The sequence below is a fragment of the Taurulus bubalis genome, assembly GCF_910589615.1.
Source record: "Taurulus bubalis genome assembly, chromosome: 4".
Classification (NCBI taxonomy): Eukaryota; Metazoa; Chordata; class Actinopteri; order Perciformes; family Cottidae; genus Taurulus; species Taurulus bubalis.
Window position 1 is genome coordinate 26,191,614 of NC_136592.1, and position 20,728 is coordinate 26,212,341.

General features: G+C 42.0%; 1 protein-coding gene across 1 annotated transcript in view; it reads left to right on the forward strand.

Annotated features, from left to right (window-relative positions):
- Positions 1-20,728, forward strand: part of nav2a (neuron navigator 2a) — a gene marked incomplete at its 5' end in the record, with an annotated part of 102,266 nt that overhangs the window by 18,195 nt on the left and 63,343 nt on the right. Inside the window, 2 exons of the mRNA XM_079216445.1 lie at positions 7,349-7,466; positions 10,351-10,403. Of these exons, the coding sequence (XP_079072571.1) occupies positions 7,349-7,466; positions 10,351-10,403 (171 nt within the window). The remainder of the gene's footprint in view (positions 1-7,348; positions 7,467-10,350; positions 10,404-20,728) is intronic.

Genomic DNA, 20,728 nt, shown 5'->3' on the forward strand with positions numbered 1-20,728 from the left:
ATTATTTTTTTCAAATGATCCTTATTTGTAATATCTTCTATTGAGTGTGAAATGTAGTTTTTGTAGGAATTCAGGAATGTCCTGTTAGTGTGTATTTGTGTAGCAGCTAGCATGTGTAGCACTGACTTTTAAAAGTGATTGCCAGCATCAGCTTTTGGTTACCGAAATTTTATCGAAGTATGGTTGATATTTTTAGTCGCCTTATACGTTGAGTAATTAAGATATATGCAGTTCTACGTCAGCTTCAAGATGAAAATGCAACAGACAAGAATAAAAGCTGTATTACAGTAACAAAACTAAATTCTTTGTGTTTTATCTGATACTTTATACAAGTTGAATTGAAGTGTCCACCTTCAATTCCTGGTAGAATACCAGCAGTGCAGCTGTTGTCATGTTCTTCACACAGCCCTCAAAAATACTTCCAGCAAGTTACTGGTTTCATTTTCATCCGTTCTTTTCCTGTTTTGGTTTTCTGGACCTTTGTTTTCCACTACCGATCCATTAACCATTCAGCTTCTTGGATTATGTGGCCAACATCATCTTGTTCATTATCTCCATTTATAGAGACTGAGGTGCATGTTTTGCTGTTTGCTGTCCCTATTTTTTAGTTTTACATATTAACGGATGACTGCAACTGATGTCAACAGAAAGGCCAAAAATGTTTGCCATTGGCAACCTGGCAACCTTGTCGAGCCCTGTATATCTAGCTGTAACGTTTAAAGCTCTTTATTAAACATGCTCTGTATCTCTGTGTGCTGCCAACAAGCTCGAAAAATAAAGCACAAAATACTTTTCGGCATTTAGTGGAAAAACATGTGAAGACAAGAAAGTCATACTCACTCTGATGGCAGTTACGAGGAACTTGATTTGTGGCGCGCTATGTATTTGACCGACTGTAGTTATTTTCACATGGAAAACAAACATTTAAAGCCACTTGACATCTAAAAAAAACAAATATTAGGAACTGAGAGGTTCACCCGACAGCAGTGAAGCACTCAGTCGTTTGTATGCCAACACCACTGCAGTGTTTGCTTAGCAAGCAACACGTCAGGGTCGGTGCAAACAACAAAAGAGATGAGAGAGAGAGAGAGAGAGAGAGAAAGAGAGAGAGAGAGTGAAGTAATGCGACGCGGTTGCTTCAGCTGACTGACAGTCTGACGGAGAAGAACTTCACACACGGCCACCAGAAGCACAAAGCCACATCTGCTCCGCTCCTCCTTCTGTATAATCAGCCTCCGTCACAATCTGTGCTGAACTCACGCCTCTGCATCTGCAGCCGGGCACAAAACTCACTCTTTTCTCTCCTTCAACTCAAGGGCACCCTCCCAGTGTGAAGCCCCGTTAGGCCTCGCCCTCTCTCGGCCCGGGCCGACCCGGCGCTGCGGGGACGGGCCCGTGTGCGTCATGCCCTTCTGCGGGGCCTCGCACACCGGCCCGGTGACTCAGCAAGCCGAGGCAGCGGGGATGCTGGATGCGAAGCAGATTGCTGTTTTTGTGTATGAAAGAGAGAGAGAGAGAGAGCGAGAAAGACGCAGCTGTCTGATTGAGTGAGTCACCGCTGCTCGTCACCGGCTTTGAAGAGCTGACTCTGTGTCAGTTTTGAAGGCTTAAATTAAGCTTTACTATGTGAACATGACTGTATGTGTCCTGGCTTTCATGCAATGCGTGACACAGCACGGCCGGTTGTTTACTGGTCTCTGACTTTGATCCGAGTTGAGATGAAATGTCACATTGCACATAGCCTTAGCCCATTGTGAAAGGCAAGTGAAAAAGAAAACATTGCATAAGTCGAGACAGGAAAAAAATTAAGTGTTGAATGATACGTATTCAATTATAAGTTGATAATAACGGTCTGATTTTTCTCAGTTGTGTATCCAGTACTTTGGATCTGAAATGAAACAGTGAACATGGTGTTCAAGAGACTTAATTCATGTTAATGTTAACAATCTGCGTTATAACAATAAAGGCCCTGATTTTGTGCAATGTGCAGTGTGAATGAATCAGGTTCGTGTTGCTTTCTCTGGTGACGGGAATGTCCCTGACATGAATCTACAGCTCCTAAAAAAAGACCCTCAGTCCCACGAGGAGATGGTCGGGATCACTGGGAGTTTCTGGGGTGGAGGGATTTTCCCTCCTGTGAGGTGTATCTTAAATCAGACTCTTTGATATGGATCACTCAGTCTTTCAGTGTTGACATGTGGATGTGAGTGACGCCGTATTGCACTGTTCAAGGATATTAACAGTGGATTTTGGGTCATCTTTCAGGAGTGAGGCTTTGTTGCTATTACAGGGCTAACTGTCAGACAAGAGACGTAGAGTATGCAGTAAAGATGTTTGAAGGAAAGTATACATCACACGGAAAGATACCGAAAAATAGTTTTTATGATTTTTATGTATATTCTTTGACAAAACTGAGGTTTTTTTTATTTTGAAGAATCTAAGCATGTTTTTGGACAAACTCTTTAAATTAAGTAAAAAGGTGTGCCTGGATAAAATCCAATCTAAACTTAGCAATGAATCCTGATTTAGATCAGAACAGAATAGATCAAGAAAGAATGAGAATAAGACCCTTCACCAGCTTTTGATTTTCGACTGGTTTTGATACTGGATGCTTCAGACACATTTCACTTGGCACAATAATAGCACTGATGTTCAATAGCCAACCTTACACTGAAAGGGCCTGTCCTGTGAGGCGATAACGCCAACCACTTAGCCTCTACGTTACCCTCTTATCCAGTCAATGAATTCAATTTCTGACATAATTAAAATATCGATTCATCAGTCCTTTACAACCCTTTGGGGTTTTGATTACATTTTCTATTCAATATGCAGGGTTCTTCCCGCTGATGTAGAGACTGGTCTGGAGTCAGTCACACCTCATTCCTGTCTGAGATATATTGAGTCAATAAATACTCCTCTTCACTAAACCATGCAGCTTATTAAAATGCCCCTCAGATCTTAGCCTGCCTCTCATCAGCCCCCGCCTCCTTCTGTCTTTACGTGACCTTTGAACACTCTTCAGATCACAGAAGTTACATTAAAGGTGCGGTTTAACACACATGATCCGGATTAATGCATGATGTCTTTTTAAGATTTCAGTTGTTAACATGGGCTTTGATTTACAGAAATCTGACGGGAGTATAATTTGTTCCGTGATAGGATGGACTTTGGTGCCAGTTATGTATCACTTGGGATGGTTTCATTATTAATGGTTACAAGTAATTCATTCCTTATGTTTACATTTTGTATCCTAGGCCATATACTAGGCATCTTGGTGCCACTTAATTGTGCCCTCTTCAAGTCAATTAAGTATTGGTTTAAATATATTTGAATTGTATTTGCAGGGGAAAACAATTATTGTGTATTACGAGATGCCCATGTTTTTTTGCGCCGATACTGTTTGCCAATTGTTGATGAGCCATATTGGTGATACAAATCGTTTTTTGTTATAGCAGCTAGTAAACAAGGCTTCCCAGATAATAATTTAAACTGTCAGAAATTCCAAATGTTATCCTTTTTACTTGACATCTATTGTGACCATAACTACATACAAATTCAAATGATTAGGAAAATAATTAGTTAACTTATCTAAATTAATTTTAATGATATAGTATAAGCTGCTTAGAACTAGTGTTAGGACGTTAATCATAATTTTCTGTCTAATATCTATTTTATATTGCTTATTAAAAACATCTCCTTTTAAACAACTGGACTTATTCTAGTTTTTCGCCAAAAACTTAATTTGACAAGATTACATTTAAACATGTCACGATAACGTTTTAAATGACCTCCGCTCAATACCCATTTTGACTCACTCACGAGATCTTGAACGCATCATAATGTGTTTCTATAGAACCTACGGATCACGCATCAATTACGGTAACGTTACGCCATATGTTTGACCTCCACACACACACGGCCCTGACACATTAAGATTCACCCTTCCTATTAACTAATATATAGGGTTTTTTGATTAACTGTCAGCGTTGATTTTGGTAACAGGTTGGAGGTAAAGCAAACGCGACACTGTTCGCTGACGCACGTTCGGAAAAACTGAAACAATCTGACGTTCGCTGGTTCGTACGTTCGCTCGTTCGTACGTTCTTTTGTACGTTCGCTCGTTCGTACGTTCTTTTGTACGTTCGCTCGTTCGTACGTTCGCTCGTTCGTACATTCGTTCGTACGTTCGCTCGCGTCGCGTGCAGTTCAAGAAAAGGAAGAGGTGACGCGATAGCTGTGGCTAACATGTCAGCTAACAATGGACTCTACACACCCAGCAGACTCGGAGCAACACACGCAGTTAAATGTAGTCAAACTTATTTTCCAACTGATAAACGTAAGTCCAGTACCCCCACACTTTCTTTACTAGTTACTGTTAAGTTAGTTCCTAACCTAACAAGCTAACTTGGTTACAGAGGAGAGTAGGATATGTGCTGTTTGGTCCCCACAGGTGTGCAGTCACCTTCCATTGTTAATCAAGGGAAGCAAATTAAGTGTCATTATAAAATAGCTTTAGAGTTATTCTATAGACTTTATCTTTTTCTTTTATGCTTTTATTCATTGTTTTTTTTATCATTAATTAATCATTTGATTAATCACCCCATCAATCCGTCATTGAGAGAGGTGAGACCAACACTGAAAAACAAAACAATGAGGGACTTTAAAAGCTCAGTAGAGTAGACAAGCGAGGCCTTTCATAGTAGATGTAATAATTGTACGTACTCTTGTTATAGTATATATTGATTTCTGGGCTCTCACATCACAGGTCACAGTGCTGAAATGCATCCCCCCTGCAACAATACCTGAGATATCATATTTAAATGCATCGGCTGAGAGGAAGCCATCAGAGACACAAAACGCTTTTTGAAACGTTTAATTTTCAGAACTTAAAAGGTGACTTGTTGTGACTGGTCCACTTCCCCTCTCCTCTCTCAACACACCCATGCCTTCAGGCTGTTTGAACCCCCCTCGCTGGGTTCCACCTCTGTGACTGACGGCTGCCCATTTCACCTCGTTTTTAATTACACTCCAACCCTGCAATTTACCTGCCCCGAAACTGCTTCAAAGAAAGCATACGCACACACACAAAAGCTCCTGAATATTGTGCTTCCTTTTTCTCCGTGACCAGCTGAGAGTGTGCATTGAAAGGATAGAGCCTAATCCTCGCTGCTTGAAAGCTTTCCCAGCTCCGTGTGTCACTCAAGAGGCTTTTTATAACTGCATTTGTGTTTGGGTATGCAGCCTGTGTGATTTTTAAACGTCGCTCTGAGGCTCTTTGTGTTTAATGTGTGGTCGTGCACTCTCATAAACCTTTGAGCTTGTGCGTGGAGAAGAGTGTATATATATGTGTGTGTGAGTGTGTGCACGCCCTTTGAAGTGCGCACACCTGTTGTACGCCATCACGAGAGCTGTGATTCAGCCGATGAGTAGCGCGGCAAAAAAGCTGCGGGTCTGTTTACAGTGCAAACAGGAAGAAACAAGGGTCACAAGCGTGTCACACACCTCACCGCCATGCGTGTTGGGTATGCCGTGTTTGTGCCGAGGGTTGACCATAACAATGCTGAGCACTCATTCAGGACTAACGGATGCACTTGGTTTTCAAATGAATTCTTGAGCAACCAGGTTACTGGGAGAAATTAGTTCACACAAGAAATCTGACAACACATTTGAAGGAACTACTGTGGCAACCTGGTAACTGCTGATGACTAGAAAGTGTTCATTTTTTTTAACACAATCCTTCTTTTTTATATGTATATAGTGCTATATTTTATGTGTCATTATGTCATCCCGTCTTATCTTATAGAGTACTGCAAGGGTGACAGTTTTTTTTGGAAGCCAACCAGGAAGTTGGCATCGCTATAGGTTCCCTTGACAAAAAGCCAATGGGATTTTGGGTTATTGCAGAATTATCACGAGTTGGGTGTTTACTAACATATACTAACCATTTCATATTGTAGAATGAATTGTTAAAATCTTTTAACTTGTTCCCATTTGCTGTGATAAGAAACCTTATTTTAGGCATCGCACTAAAAATCCATGAAAAAAAACGTTGACTTCAAGACGAGGGGACCAGAAGTGCAAAAAATGCTGACTCATTTCCATTTTTTAGGACTCATTCTTGCAGCACTCTATTATGATTATATCTATTTTATCTTTATACAACTAGGGCTCTTATTTGAAATTAGTGGTTTTTATTACAGAGCTGATCCGTTCTCTCATCAGTATACATTTAATTCTACCATTGAGCCTGTTAGAACCTACATATGACTAATGAAGTGACACTGAAATTGATATAATGTCCAGTTGTGGAAAAGACGTATTCAGACCGATAGATTCTACTTTCAGTTTAACTCTGCCTCTGGATTTCATTATTTTGAATATAAAGACGCATCACTTCAGTTCTGCTGTCCCCGCAATACTTTCCTTCATGCATATTCATAAATGTAAAAAATGAACGTTAACACATGCATGCATACGCAATACATTTCTCCAGGAGAAATCCAGCCTGAAAAATCTGATTTTTAGTTTCAATGACGCTGAAAAAAAAATCTGTTTCTTTGTCACCTTACTGACATAACAGTTTTTGGGTTCGGGTGTGAAAACGAGAGCGAGACCTACTGTTGAGGGAGACGTGTCTTAATTTAGCCGAGTTGTCGCACGTGTTTCAGATCCCGGTGGGACGGACTGCTCTGAAGTTACACTCTGCAGTTTACAGACAGGCTTGACAGTGCTGCAAAATCCAGATAGATTCGCGAGGTATCAGTTTCTCACAAATAACTTCTTCTTCATTAGGAATAATGTTTTGTGCAACTTCACTTTAACCTTTGCATGCCTTTTTTTCTCCACAAGAAATATAAACTCACTCCTCTTGAGAGAGAGAGAGAGAGAGAGAGTAAAAAAGAGAGTTTGGCGAGTAATTATGAAGGACGCTATTCAGATTATTCAGATGCTTGCTCTGCCCCCCTCCCTCCCTCCCCCTCAGGCAGTGAAGGGTCTTTTCTGTCCCCAGAGAGTGATGTCAGCATGGCCCATAGAAAACAGCCGCCGTGCGCTGCGAGATGAATGCCCCGGCTGAGCACAATGGCCCCAATTTGAATACCACGCGGATATATGCCAGATCGGAGCCCCAACAAAAGAAGGAGGGCTACTCTGCTCCCATTCAACCATGTTGTTATTTTATTAGAGTCGTAAATTTGCTTCAACCATTTATACCTTTTGTAGTTTTCAAGTGTTTATGGAGTTTGAAACGCGTGGACGACCCGACGGGGTTGCCCTCTATTTTGGAGTGGATTTTGTTTTTGCCCGCTCAAGACTGAACGGCGTGGTTTTTGTTTGTGTCTGACCGCAGATCTACACGGACTGGGCCAACCACTACCTTGCCAAGTCAGGACACAAGCGTCTGATCAAGGATCTGCAAACAGACGTCGCAGACGGAGTGCTGCTGGCGGAGATCATACAGGTCGTAGGTAAGGAGAAAACACACATTTGATTCCAAAATCTGTAAAAGGGAACCAAGACTCTCATCCTGTGAAACACGTCATGAGTTACTGTTATAACTGACCAAACAAATACAAAAAGAGCTTTTCTTTTGCAAGATAGAGTTGACGTTACGGAATGAAACACTTTTAACTCTGTTATCTGATGTAATAATGTCCATTTCAGTTTGAATCATAAAAGGGGGGTTTTATACTCTTGCACCACCGAATAGTTTTCTTCAGGACAAAACCATGTTGAAGAAGTTGGATTAATTTGAGCTCGACAAACTTTCTTCTCTCATTCAGAAAATCTCACAGGGATCTGGTGTGTCGTGAGATTCATAGAGGGCTGCAAGGGTGACGAAAAGACAATGGGACTTTTACGTTTGATGATTGATTATTGCAGAAAAGAAGATCTGTGTCAAATTTGATGCTACTTACATGTTTTGTTCAGAAAGATAATCTGGCTACTTTTATGATTTTTTTTAATAGACCTTATTTTCAGACCTCTAAACAAGAGTCTAGTTTGAATATAGCAGAAATATGTCCTGAGAACATATGCAGACAGAACCGAAATGTAACTACTATATTAGAACACAACATTTGAAAAGAAGCCCTTCAAAACTGTACTGATGGAAAAAGAGAACATTTCTGAAGGAACCTGTAATTGGTCATTTTCACATTGACTAACATGCATTTAAAAAATGGACTCACTTGTATTTTTAAAACAGTCCTATAAATGGAATAGAGAAGTTTGTAATTCTGTCTACAACAGAAGTGAAGCAGGACTCTGTGTTCACACGAGAGCAGAATATGAAGATGTTCAGCCCTGTGCGGGTTTTGAAAGTGGGCTGTTCCTCTCTGCTTTTGACCCTCACCCTCGCCTGTATCATCATCAGTCTTGTCATTTCGTCCCGCCGTCCTCAGCCTGTCATTTCACGTGCCGACAGCCTCGAGCGGGCTGACACCAGCTGACCGACCGGTGACTCAGCATGTCACTGACTCTGTCTGCTCCCGGCTCTCTGACCCAGATTTACTTCTCATGCTCTGCGGGGCGCTCATGAGGTAAAACTGTAGTCCAGTTTTATCGGTCCAAATGCAAGTAAACTTTCAGAGCGCACTTAAAAGGCTTCTGCGTTCCTGAAATTGTACCTGCGATCCTGCAAAAGCTCCTGTGGTCTAAAAAAACACCCGGCCATGATCCCCTTCGTCCAGTTAATGTGTATTCTTACAACTTCAAGCTGACATACCACTGACCACTGCTGCTCTGATATCAAAACAACACAAGCCACACCCACCCGCTCACCTGTTCTGCCTGCTAATAAACCTCACAGCACATAATCGCTGGTGAAACCGGAGCAGCCTGCCGGTGTCGGAACAGTCACACTGGGGCCGGATGTGGCAAGGATGTGTTAAGCGCTTTGACCAACTCGCACTCAAGGTCAGGATTTAGGAGGAGGGAAAACCTCAGTAGCCTTCTTCTGAACTGTCCTTGAGGCGACCGTTAGCCTGATCCGTGACCTTTAAATACATTTTACTTGTGTCCTCAGCTCCCAGTCTTTTGGAAACTTTGCTCTTCTTAAAGACCATTTTATTTCTGGCTCCTGGTTCATGAGCTGTTATTCACTTTTTCCCGGAGAAAAAATTGTCTATATGCTAATATGCTCACCATGATGAAGCTATATTGTTTTCCAGGGCTTAGCAAAACCTCTAAAATCTCCTCCACACTACTTGTTTATACAGTATATTATCCATCAGCTTTACCTCCATGTTTTAATTGAGTTGAACAAACCAATAGGGCCCTTTTAATTGGCCATCACTACACCTTATTATTGGTAATTACCATCAAGTTAACATAAGCAAAAGTTTTTTTTGCTGATCCTCATTTAGGGTTTAAGGACAGAGTGTGTCATCTGCTGATGACACACTGACAAAGCCCCTTTGTGGCAAATTTAATGTACTGGACAAAAATTTGAAAAACTTTTTTTTTTACAGTTGCCAAGTTACTTAAATCTTTAAAATTGAGCTTTTCAGTAGGACATCTAATATTCTGTAGAAGATAAAAACCTTGTTTACTTCATGTGTACAGCAAGATCAATTTTAAAGCAGCGATTTGGGACTGAGTTGGGATTTCTTTCATGTTATAATTGGTTTGTTTTATAATTTATTCCCCACACGTTTAAACATTATTAAACTTAAAAAATACTTGAGAAATAAATCAGCAAAAATAAAACTACTGTTTTGCTGAACCACTGATGAGGGGTCACAAGTCAACATAGCTTTGTTTAAATAGGTCATAATCCAAAATGCTTGGGAACCGCTGAGTCCAGAGTCTGCAGAACACATTAAAAGGCGCTGCGTATTTATTCAATGGACAGGAAGGGGAGTATTTTTCCCGCAGGTCAGGTGGTGCAGTACGTGGTCCTGAGGTGGAGCTGCGCTGTGGGCCCCGTTGTGCCTTCTGATGCAGGAGGCCGTGCTGTCGGTACACAGTTGTCAGCTGTGAGCCGACGATCGTGTCTCAGCTGCTGTGGGTCGGGCCTCTAATAGATGGGAGGAATCCTTAACACCACACACACACACACACACACACACACACACACACCCTTTGCACACGCATCTCGGTCGGGCCCCCAGCGGCCTCGTTCCCATTTGCTGTGACCAGATAGTGTTTCATGTCTCAGCGAGAGGAGAGAGGAGGGGTTACAGTCACCGGCATGAACACCTCTGCTCTCCTCACTCAGCCGGTGATTGTCCAGGACACTCTCACACACACACACACACACACTCGGGGATCTCCGCTGGAATTACAAGAGGTTTCATTCTCTCTTCTTTCATCTCTCTGTCTCTGCCTCCTCTCTCTGTCCCTCCACAGCCAATGAGAAGATCGGCGACATCAATGGCTGTCCTAAGAGCCGTTCTCAGATGGTAAGTGACCGGCTAAGTTTGTTTTGGCACGGCGCTGTGAGATTTACCTCCATGTGCGAACACTTCTTTTAGATGTCCCATCACACAGGGCCCTTGCTGGGAGCTGCGAGTCACTGGCGAATAGCTAGTCCATTTATTTTTACTTTTGTGGTCTTGTGGGCTGCCGTCCGTGAAAACCTCTGGCCCAGACTTCTGGGAGTTGGCACCCAGTTGAAAGCGTCGCAGGATTTGGCTTTGGGGCCGGTTTTCCCTCATCTTGTTACACTTGCACATGGAGAGACTGTTCCTCTCTCATCTCCAGGAGTAAGAGCAGGCAGGGAGCATCGGCCCTGATGACACAGACATTTTTCTTCTTCTTTTTTTATATGTGTTATGTGTGTGGGATTTCCTTTGTAACGCTGCTGGTGGGATTTCGGTGTTTTCTCAGTTTTGTGTGTTTTCTCTGTGGGAAATGAGCCGACGGTGCCCAGAGCGGGGCTGCCCTCATCTGAATAGGAAGGGGTCGTAAATTGGGCCAGTGTGCCAGCTGAGGGGGCTATTTTTGGCCACCAGCCAGACTACTGAAGCCTCTCAAAGCACCAGAGAGAGAGAGAGAGACATACACGCCCATAGTTAACAACGGAGGAGGAGGTGGAAGCACAGCTGATCGCTGAACCCTTCCTCTTCATAGCAAACATGGGCCCACAATACTATACTTATGAGGACAACCCAATGGATTCTAGTGCTTTTTAAAGTGCTCTGTTTTCGTTTTTTTATTGTGTGTTCTGTTACTATGTTCTGCCATGTTATAAGTTGTGGTGCCGATTTAATTATTTCTTGACCGTCATGGAATTCCCTACCTTTCGTAGATAATGAAGCCCCTCAATTTAACATAACTGTCAATATAGAGCTATGTTCAGCAAATTTCAACATTACAGTATGCTCTCAGTGAAGCCAGGTATCCCCCTTTTGGTTATTGTGGCAACAAAAGCGGTATAGACACACAATTAGAATAGAATAACAAGCTGTATAAAATCTAAAAATAATGTATCAAGGTAAGGCTAATGTTGTAAATACAAGCAGGAATTATTAAATATGTTCATCTCAGAATGTCTTGCTTCTTTGTTTGATGAAATTGTTTCTGTATGATGCAGAAAGTTAAAAGTAATCTACGACTGCCAAAGCAGAGAGAAGAAAACTAATAGTTAATGCCTGATAAGGTTTATCTGACCAAAATGTTGCATTCATAAGTTACTGGGAGCTAATTATCAGCCGTTGGATTATTTTTCTAATAAAAGACAACAGACGGCATCGTTTTTATTTCCAATTACCATCACGTCGCCTCATATTATGCTGTTGGGAATTAAAGAAATTGTGCACAGTTTAAAAATGCATCTTCTAATCGCCATTGTTATATTTAGTTGAATGAACTATCCCAGAGTGAACACATGGGAAGTCTGGAACGAGATTCTATTGACATTGAAAATGTGTATTGCTCTTCATTTCTTGTCACTATATTGTAAAGTCAGTCCTTTTGTCCATGTCGGCATCCTGTATTAATGATGACTTAATTGTTCCAGTCAGCTGATTGGTCAGTAGCAGGACTGTTGGCATGTTTGCTACTTGATTGGCTCTTAGCAGTCACGACGTGTCCTTCCCTGATTCGCCACGCCCGTCACATGACCCTTTTCGGAAAGAAAACAAACCAAGCCAGGTGTACCAGTGATTAATTTCAATACGGACGACACATTTCAAGCGTTACTTGCTTTGTTGTCTATACTAGCAGCTGTAGTGCAGTCTGCTTCCTGTTTACTGTCAAGCGCATTGCCCGGTGTACGTGAATGGTCATGTGACATGCGTTTTCAAAGTTTGCCGTGTGGACGGAGATCATTTTGAAAACGATGCTGAAACGCCCGCGTGGAGGGAGATCGTTGCTGTTTTAAAACAAATATGTACTAGTGTGGATGTATCCTAAGTCACATTTTAAAATAGCTCCCTTTCTAGCCCTAATAGTGGGACAGGAAGTGTTTTACCCATTAGCGCTGATTGCGCCCACCAGTCGCCTGTAATTGAGCGTTTTGCCCTCTTTGGTCTCAGTGATCTGGGCTTCTCTCTGAGGCTTCGTTGCGCTGTTATCAACATCCCGTGTTGCCTCTCTCACATCTCTGCTGTCATTGGCAAACACAGCAGCTTCTCTTTCTTTTTTTTCTTTTTTTTAAAGACAATAAAATTGCAGGATACTTATGAGACAAATCAAGTAGTTCCAAATATCTGTCACTGTGTCCCGAATGTTCACAGTGTGTCAGTCAAGAGGGGGAAAAAAATTATAGTGCACATCCAAGCAATGTGATATTATTTGTTAGACTGCGGCTGTCAAAATCTGCTTTTATTTTGCTTGGATAAGCTCAGATGTTGCTGTGTGTGTGTGTGTGTGTGTGTGTGTGTGTGTGTGTGTGTGTGTGTGTGTGTATTTTTGGATCGTTGTGTATAATCTCAATAGGTTTGTTAGCTTTAAAGCAAAATTGGACGCACTCAAGCGGTGCTAAGGGCAGGTGCAACCGCTGTCATTATGCAAATGTCTGCTTTGTGTGTTGTTGTACAGTCAAAACAAACACACACACACACAAACACACAGGTCCTGAGAGTTTTGTTGGCAGCTGGGGTGGAGGATTGTGAGAGCCCACTTTTACTGCACTTGATTTCATTGCTTTCAAACCCAAAGCTGCTGCCAATTACCACCACTTAACTTAACCTCTATCTCTAAGCGAATAAACATGGAAATAAGCTCCATCAGTGGAATAAATGTAGCACTCTCACCTCACTCTCACCTTCCTCTCACGCTAGCTGATGATTATGTTGGATACCCAGGCCGGAGCCAGAGGCCCGTTTTTACAACTGTCACATTCTCGTTAAACGGACCCCCATCGTCGGGTCATTCCTTTGCCACCCAGTCAGTCAGGCTTCTGTGTGTGTGTGTTTGTGTGTGTGTGTGTGTGTGTGTGAGTGAGTGTGAGTTCAACCTAGAGCGAGGTTGTTGAGTTGACACTGAGCTGTTAAAACCACACAGGATGCCACGCACACGCAGAGGCACATAAACAAACAAACACACACGTACACACACACATCCCATCGTAAAATGTAGTGGATTTCACCGGCTCGGCCTGGGAAATTAAACAAGCCTTTACTGAGATGTAACATGTCATCATCCTCATGTCATTCAGTGCTATTGAAGTGTGGTGACTTAATCAAGTTACTTAATTCATAGAGACTATTTTATTTGTAGAAGTAGTTCACAGAAATGTGAATTTTATGGAACAAATTAAATGTATTTCACTTCTGTCGCATAATAATTAAAGGGACATATATCACGAAACATGAACATTTAAAGTCAACATTTTCTTCATGGTTTCAGTGAGGTAATTTGGGGGAACTGACCCTTTTTAAATCACATTATCTCATTACCCCATGCAGATTAAGTTTTGGACACTACTGTATTTATTTAAAAGGGACGTATCGTGCTCATTTTCAAGTTCATACTTTTGGATTTTTAATAGAACATGTTTTCCTCATACTGTCTTTCTGAATATACCTGTCTCCCTCTGAGATGCTCCGTTTAAGCGCCTGTCTCTTTAAGTCCTCCTCCCCAAAAAACCCCAGTCTGATGAGCCTGCATGTGACATAGGAAGGAGAACCGAATCTCAATGGCTTGTTTTCTTATCTAGGCATGGATATGTTAATCACGCCCCAAGGCATTACCCGGTTTTATCATCTATTTAACTGGGATCATGATTTACTAAATGAACACCATGCAGTATGGAGAAGACTTGAAACTAGCGATTAAGACCATAAACTTGTGTTTTCAATGGTTGCTGAGGTAATAAATTAGGTGAGAAGTAGGGCTGTTTTCTCATAGATGTCTATACAATCAGAGTTTTTGCGACCAGATGGGTCTCCCCCTGACGACCATTTCAAAAGAATGCAAATTTCAGCGAATTTTGCATTGGCTTCACCTTTCAGACATGGAGGTTAAAGCCTGGTTTGGAGGCCCTTCAGATACCCACATGTATCTGCACAAGCACTGAAAGAGTGGGTTATTTATGATATGTTTTCAAGGGTTTCATTCAGGACATTGATTCTTGGACATACTCTGGGGTTAAATTACTGGTTTATCCTTTCCAATCTGACGATTTTCTCCTGCTGCAAATAAGAGAGGATGAGGTGAAGAGTCACTCAGGTGGAAACCAGCAGGACCAGGTGTTGAATGGACTTGATGAAAAACCAACTGAGGGAAATATCAACAGTCAAAGAGGAATACTAAAGGAGAATAAAGCTCTCCCACTTAAAGTCAGGATCTTTGCTTATTACATCCTGTGATTGTTTGGAGCATTTTGTTTTAAATATTTCAGCCTGTGTTTCACGTTCAGTCACTTAAAACTGCCACACAGTTTTGACCTGACAACTGTACACCAACCAGTACATAACCTGCATGCTGGAGCAGACTGTTGGGTCGACGGCTGCTTCTTTGACATAGATGAGTGTGAGCGGTTTTGTAGCTGGCGAAGCTTACGCAGGTGAGCAGGCTAAAACCCCAAATATGTTTTATTAATGATTCAGCGTGCTGGTAAATGTTTGATCAAAGGGAGTGGGGTGTGTGTGTGTGTGTGTGTGTGTGTGTGTGTGTGTGTGTGTGTGTGTGTGTGTGTTAGAGACAGAGAAATCCCCAACTGCGTCAGCTGGTCAGAAGTCGGTGATACCTTATATCTGAATGTATGTCTAGCTATATATATATATATACAAGGCTGTGAAGCCCTGGGCAACAAAGAAACAGCACCTGGACAAAATAACAGAAACACTTTACTAATGCAGCCCTGCAACAAAAGCTACTGCCGCGAAGCTGAGGCTGTGTTCATTTTTAGATGAGCTTCGTGATCACAAGATGCACGGTAAGGTATTCATATTATTTTGTCCACCCCCTTGTACATTAACTCAGACGAACCGTGCTCGTTTGTTGCATAAATGAGTCATCTGTTTGCAGTAACAGTTAGTCCATTCATAGGACAGTTTTGTTAATTATACAGGAAATTATTCCAGAAACCTCGGCCTTGGGGGGGGGGGATTCTTCTGAACAAGCATCCCAAAAAGTGTTTTTTAGACAACAAATTAAAGCAACTTTGCTTTCATCCAATTTCCAATTCATTTTGCTTTCAGTTCATCAGGGAAATGTTCATGTCGCCAAAGGATTTTTGTTGTTTGTATTTTTGTGAAAGCAGACTGTCAGCCTCAGGATAAGGAAAAAAATGATAAAACTAACAAAACAGTATACTAATATATTTCATGAAGAGATAACAACAAGAATGAACACGTAAATATGCTGAATTCAATGAGGAAATACTGTGACCAATGGCATGATTACATATGAAAAACGAAAATTAATTAGCCGTAGCGACGAGACAGAATAGGCTGCCTGACGTTGGCCTGTGGGGTTTTTGCATTATGATGTGTGTATTCTAGCTGCTGGTGCATCATCTTTTATCAATAAGGAGTGAACACCAGCACTTCCCTGAGGTGCTAAAAAAACTCTGCATACATTTTTCAGTCAAGAGAGCGAGTTATTGAGGTACTTGTCTAAATTCGGCAGGTGAGCTGGTAGCTGTAATCTGTGTGTGTGGGCAGATATTGACACATTTAACCACACAGTCATACAGATACACACACAAACACACACACACACACACACACTGACGGCACGTTGTCTCACAACCATGTTACGTGATCAGAATCCACAAGACCCAGCAGTCAGAGAGTCAAATGGTATGAGAGCTTTCGGCGATGAAGCTGGTGTCGTCACACCAGAGTCAGACCGATAGATCAGAGTTGCAGCATATCGGGCGAGAATTGTGTTTTTCCTGGAATGGCAGAAATCAGCTGATCATGTGATCAGACCAGCTACAATCTGCACATCTAGGCCTTTGGGGCTTTTTAAGTGCACTGTATACATTTTATTAATTAGCTCAATAATGGCCAATATTTAGAAATGATGTCACCATTTAAAGGTACAGAGTGTAGGATTTGGTAGCATCTAGCGGTCTGGTTGCAGATTGCAAACGCCTGAACTTCCCTCTGCTCTCTTCTTTGCGAGACTACAGTGGTTTCCAGGTCAAGGAAAAAAACGGCAAAGATCAGAGCCAGTTTTAGGTTTGTCCATTCTGGGCTCCGGTAGAAACATGGCGGTGCAACACACAACTTGTAATACAGCAGAATTATCATTTACTCGCAGATGTGAATCCCAGTGCTTCAACTAGTATTGAATAGTTGTGGCGTTGTGGTTACAGAACTGCTTAAAGGGACAGTTCACCCCAGAAGTACATATTTGTCCCCTTACCTGTAGTGCTGTTTATCAATTTAGATTATTTTGGTGTGAGTTTTCTAGTTTTGGAGCTGTTAGCCTTGGAGATGTCAGCCTTCTCTCTAATATAATTCTCCATATGGCACTCGACTTGTGGTGCTCAAAGTGACAAATAAATACATAAAAAAACCTTTCCAGAATGACCCAGTGACTCGAGATAATCCACAGACCTTGTTGTGTGCAGTTCAATTCAGACATATCTACGGCCGATAACAGGTAAGAAGAAAAAGTATTTTAGATTTTGGGACGAACTGTCCCTTTAACACTCCAAGGTTTTGCTGCCCAATATGAGACTTTACGTCTCCTGATGCCCTCTAAGGAACTTCCATTCTGATAAGAATATCGTTTCTGTATATTTAAATGGAGAAAGGCATTGCTTAAGACGAGTTATGAGCAACATTGGTTTAGAAATATCGACCTCAGTATCAGTCTTCAAAAGCTCAGTCAGACACGTAGCACTCTTGCTCACACTCCCTCCCTCCCTCTAGCTCTCTCTCTCTCTCTCTCTCTCGCCCTCTCTCGCTCCCTCTCTCTGCGTTTCACACACACAACAATAGCATCCCTGTGATGGGAAGAAGTGTTTGTTCAGAGGTTGTTGGCTGGCCACACCGCCCCACGCTGCTGCTGCCGGAGCAGAGCGGGAGGTGACGGCAGCCTGGATGGAGGTGTGAGGCCTGGCAGAGCAGATCACACATCCAGGCAGGTAGGAGCTACCGGCGGTGTCCTTCAGTGCTTCAGAGGATTTGATGCGCACTTCAGCCTGGGCTTGTTTAGAGGTATTTTTGTTCTGCTGATCAGAGTATTCATTTCAGTATTCTCTTGTTTGTATTTGTATACTCGGTGCATATTTTTTGAGCATTTCGCTAACTTGTTCTACTACTTTGTCTACTACTTCAGTCAGTTGTCCGAACGCCAAAATCGTGGAGAACAGAAGAGAAATGAGCCTTAAAAGTGCAGCCCTGGCAGAAAACAGCTCTCTATTTCTGGGTTAACTTTGTTGTTTCGTAGTGCAACTTATTTGTTACTATTGGTTAAATGTGATCTGCCCTCAGTAAGCCTGCAACTAACAAGGGGTTGTCATTGTTGATTGATGTATTGTGATCTTTTATTAATTAGTTAAAAGTTAATGATTGTTTTAGACTCAATGATTGATAATTCATAAATCTAAAAGAATGTCGTAAATAATGACAAAAGCCCATCATATATCGCATGAACCCAAACTGACACTTTCAACTAGATTCATTTGTTCGAGCAACAGTTAAAAAAAGAGAGGGGAGACGCTGCATTTCGGCTGCTACAGCGGACACTCCGCACAATAAAATGTCTTCAACAGTAACCTATATAGTGATATACAACAGATTTATTAAGCGACAGATTATAGATCCATTGATCGGTCTTCGTATTTACAACACAGGTTCTGTGCAGTAGACGCTGGCAGATTGAATAGTGTTCCTCTGAGATCTGATCCCTGCATGTTTTAAATAGCAAGAGGTTTCAGTATGTCTTCCCCCTGAGAGGCGGGGCTTGGGAGCATCTCAGCAGGGACGGCTCTGGCATTTGTGATGGGGGTATCTTATTAATGAAGCATATCATCTGCAGGCTGCTGCTATTTAAACTCCAAACTATACCAGGGAATTTGGGCCCGTAGGGGAGTGGCTCAGTCACTCAAATGACGTTTCGGCCTCTGGGTATGTCGATGGGCATACGGGGGTATTTCAGATTCAGGTTTATTTTTAAAGGGTCTGTGGTATTCAGAGAGAGGGCCACACTCTGCATGCCTACCGTCGCTCCGTTTTCTGCTGTATCACCTCGGAACGGCGACACATGTCAGCCCCTCTAACAGCTGTTCCTGGGGTCAGAAGGTCACGGACATGTCGGCGGGGGCGCACTGCTGTTTTCAACTCAATCCGACAGCCTCTTCACACGCTACCATCGCTCAGATAGTCTAACCTGGGAGTGGAATAAGCCCCGGTAATCAAGTCGTGGATTAAATCACAATGTGGTACAATAGTGAATGTAATCAAACAAGCATTATGTAAGAATAACAGTCTGTTTGTCTGTAATAACATGCTTTTGTGTGTTAATTATGGTAGTAACACAGTTTTCAGTGATACTAATAAGTGATAATCTGGTTTGTAGCACATATATCCAACTAATATTGATATGGTAAAGGTGTACATTTTGTGGTAGTGGATAGAGGTAATAGCATTTGAGAACATGTTTAAAATAAGTATAAAAGTGTTACTTAAGTGGAACTACAGAAGTAGTATCAGCTTAAAGTATCAAAATTAAAGGTACTTATTTTGCAGAATGGCTCTCATGATATGGTAGAAAACAATGCTATTCTGTTTGTATCACTAATACATGTGAGAGCGTTTTAATGTTGTCGTTTGTCAATGTGGAGCCAACTGTAGATGCTTTTTATCCACCGACTGTTGAGCGTCATGAGCCATATTGACTGATACATATTGTTTTGTAAATCAGCTAGATTTTCTCCTTTTACTTTGCTTTTGTCATCTACAGTGGTTATTCGCATTACAACATCAGTATGTATCTTGAATGTCGGTCTGTGTATGCAAACGAATATTTACTTTAGCTTCTCACCTCACAGTCAGATACTTCCTCACTGGAGAGTCACAGAGAGAGAGAGAGAGAGAGAGCTGTAGGTCACGCTATATTTAGTCAGTGCATATTAAGTGTAATCGCGTCATTAATCTTTAGTGAGCGGGACCCTCCCGGTTGCAGCCCACACCCGGCCTCGTTTACAGACGACACAGTTCAAATGTACTTTAGTTGAGAAACCACCTGGAGTATCACTGCTCTATATCTGTACTCCCTTGGCTGTGAGATTAGATTTAAGCTGTTGTACTTTCAAAACGGGTTTGTTGTAAGCACATTGTGGCAGATTAGCATCGCTGTGTTATAAACCTGCTCCCACTGGCAATAAATGTCATGCAGAAGAAGATTTAGCGCCTCTTTAACCTTTTTTGCATACTGTAAAATGCTTTTAAATGTCCCTTTTCAGTCAATCCCTCAGCAAATTGCCTTGTCCAGAGTGCCTCTTTAGGGTTGGAGGATCGGCCGTGCCGCGTGGATATCTTTTGTGCTGTACCTGACGTGTTTGCTCATCGAAAAGAACAGTTGGTAAACTTTGATCGCACGTCATTAATCCGCAGTGAAGCTTGATGAATTGGTTTATTTGGTTTACTTTGTGGTCACGTGGGCCCGCCCAGCACATTTTCTGTATAATGGGGTCACGTGGATTCTCTAAACAAAGACCGTCTGCCTATCAAATCCTCTCGCAGTCCGGTGACAGCTCAGCAGTCTGCTTGGGTTGCCATGGCTGCTGTCATAGCAACTGTGTCTGTATAGACGTTTTAGCCTCTCTCGGTGCTCTGCTGACTAAAGTCTGCTTGGTCTGAATCGTGTTTTGATGATGTCACCAAGTGGCCAATACGGACGACATTGTTAGCTTTTGCACAGCAGGATGTGAACGAGTCACTTCATATGAAGCAGGGGTGTCAAACATATCGCCGTAAATGGGCTGTAAAAGGAGGACAACGTTTTTGGACATTTCACTGTTTTTTGCACCAGGAGGCATTGTGTTGCAAGTCGTTAAAAATGGATCTCGTCACGATAGTGGTTGTCCAAACGCATCATTAAGCGAGGAATCTGCAGATAAACAGTGGGATGATGTCTGAGTACTTGGTCTTTATGTTTCTAGTTTATTGTAGAAAGACCTTTTAAAATAGGGTTTATCATCCAAAAACCTTCACCAATGATCTAAACATAGAGAAATATTGTCGTTATTATGCTATGATTTTACTGTTCTGGCCCACACACAGATCAACACACAGATCAAAATGGGCAATGTGGTCCCTTAACTAAAATGAGTTTGACACCCCTGATATAAAGCATTCCCTTCACTTTCCAACACTGG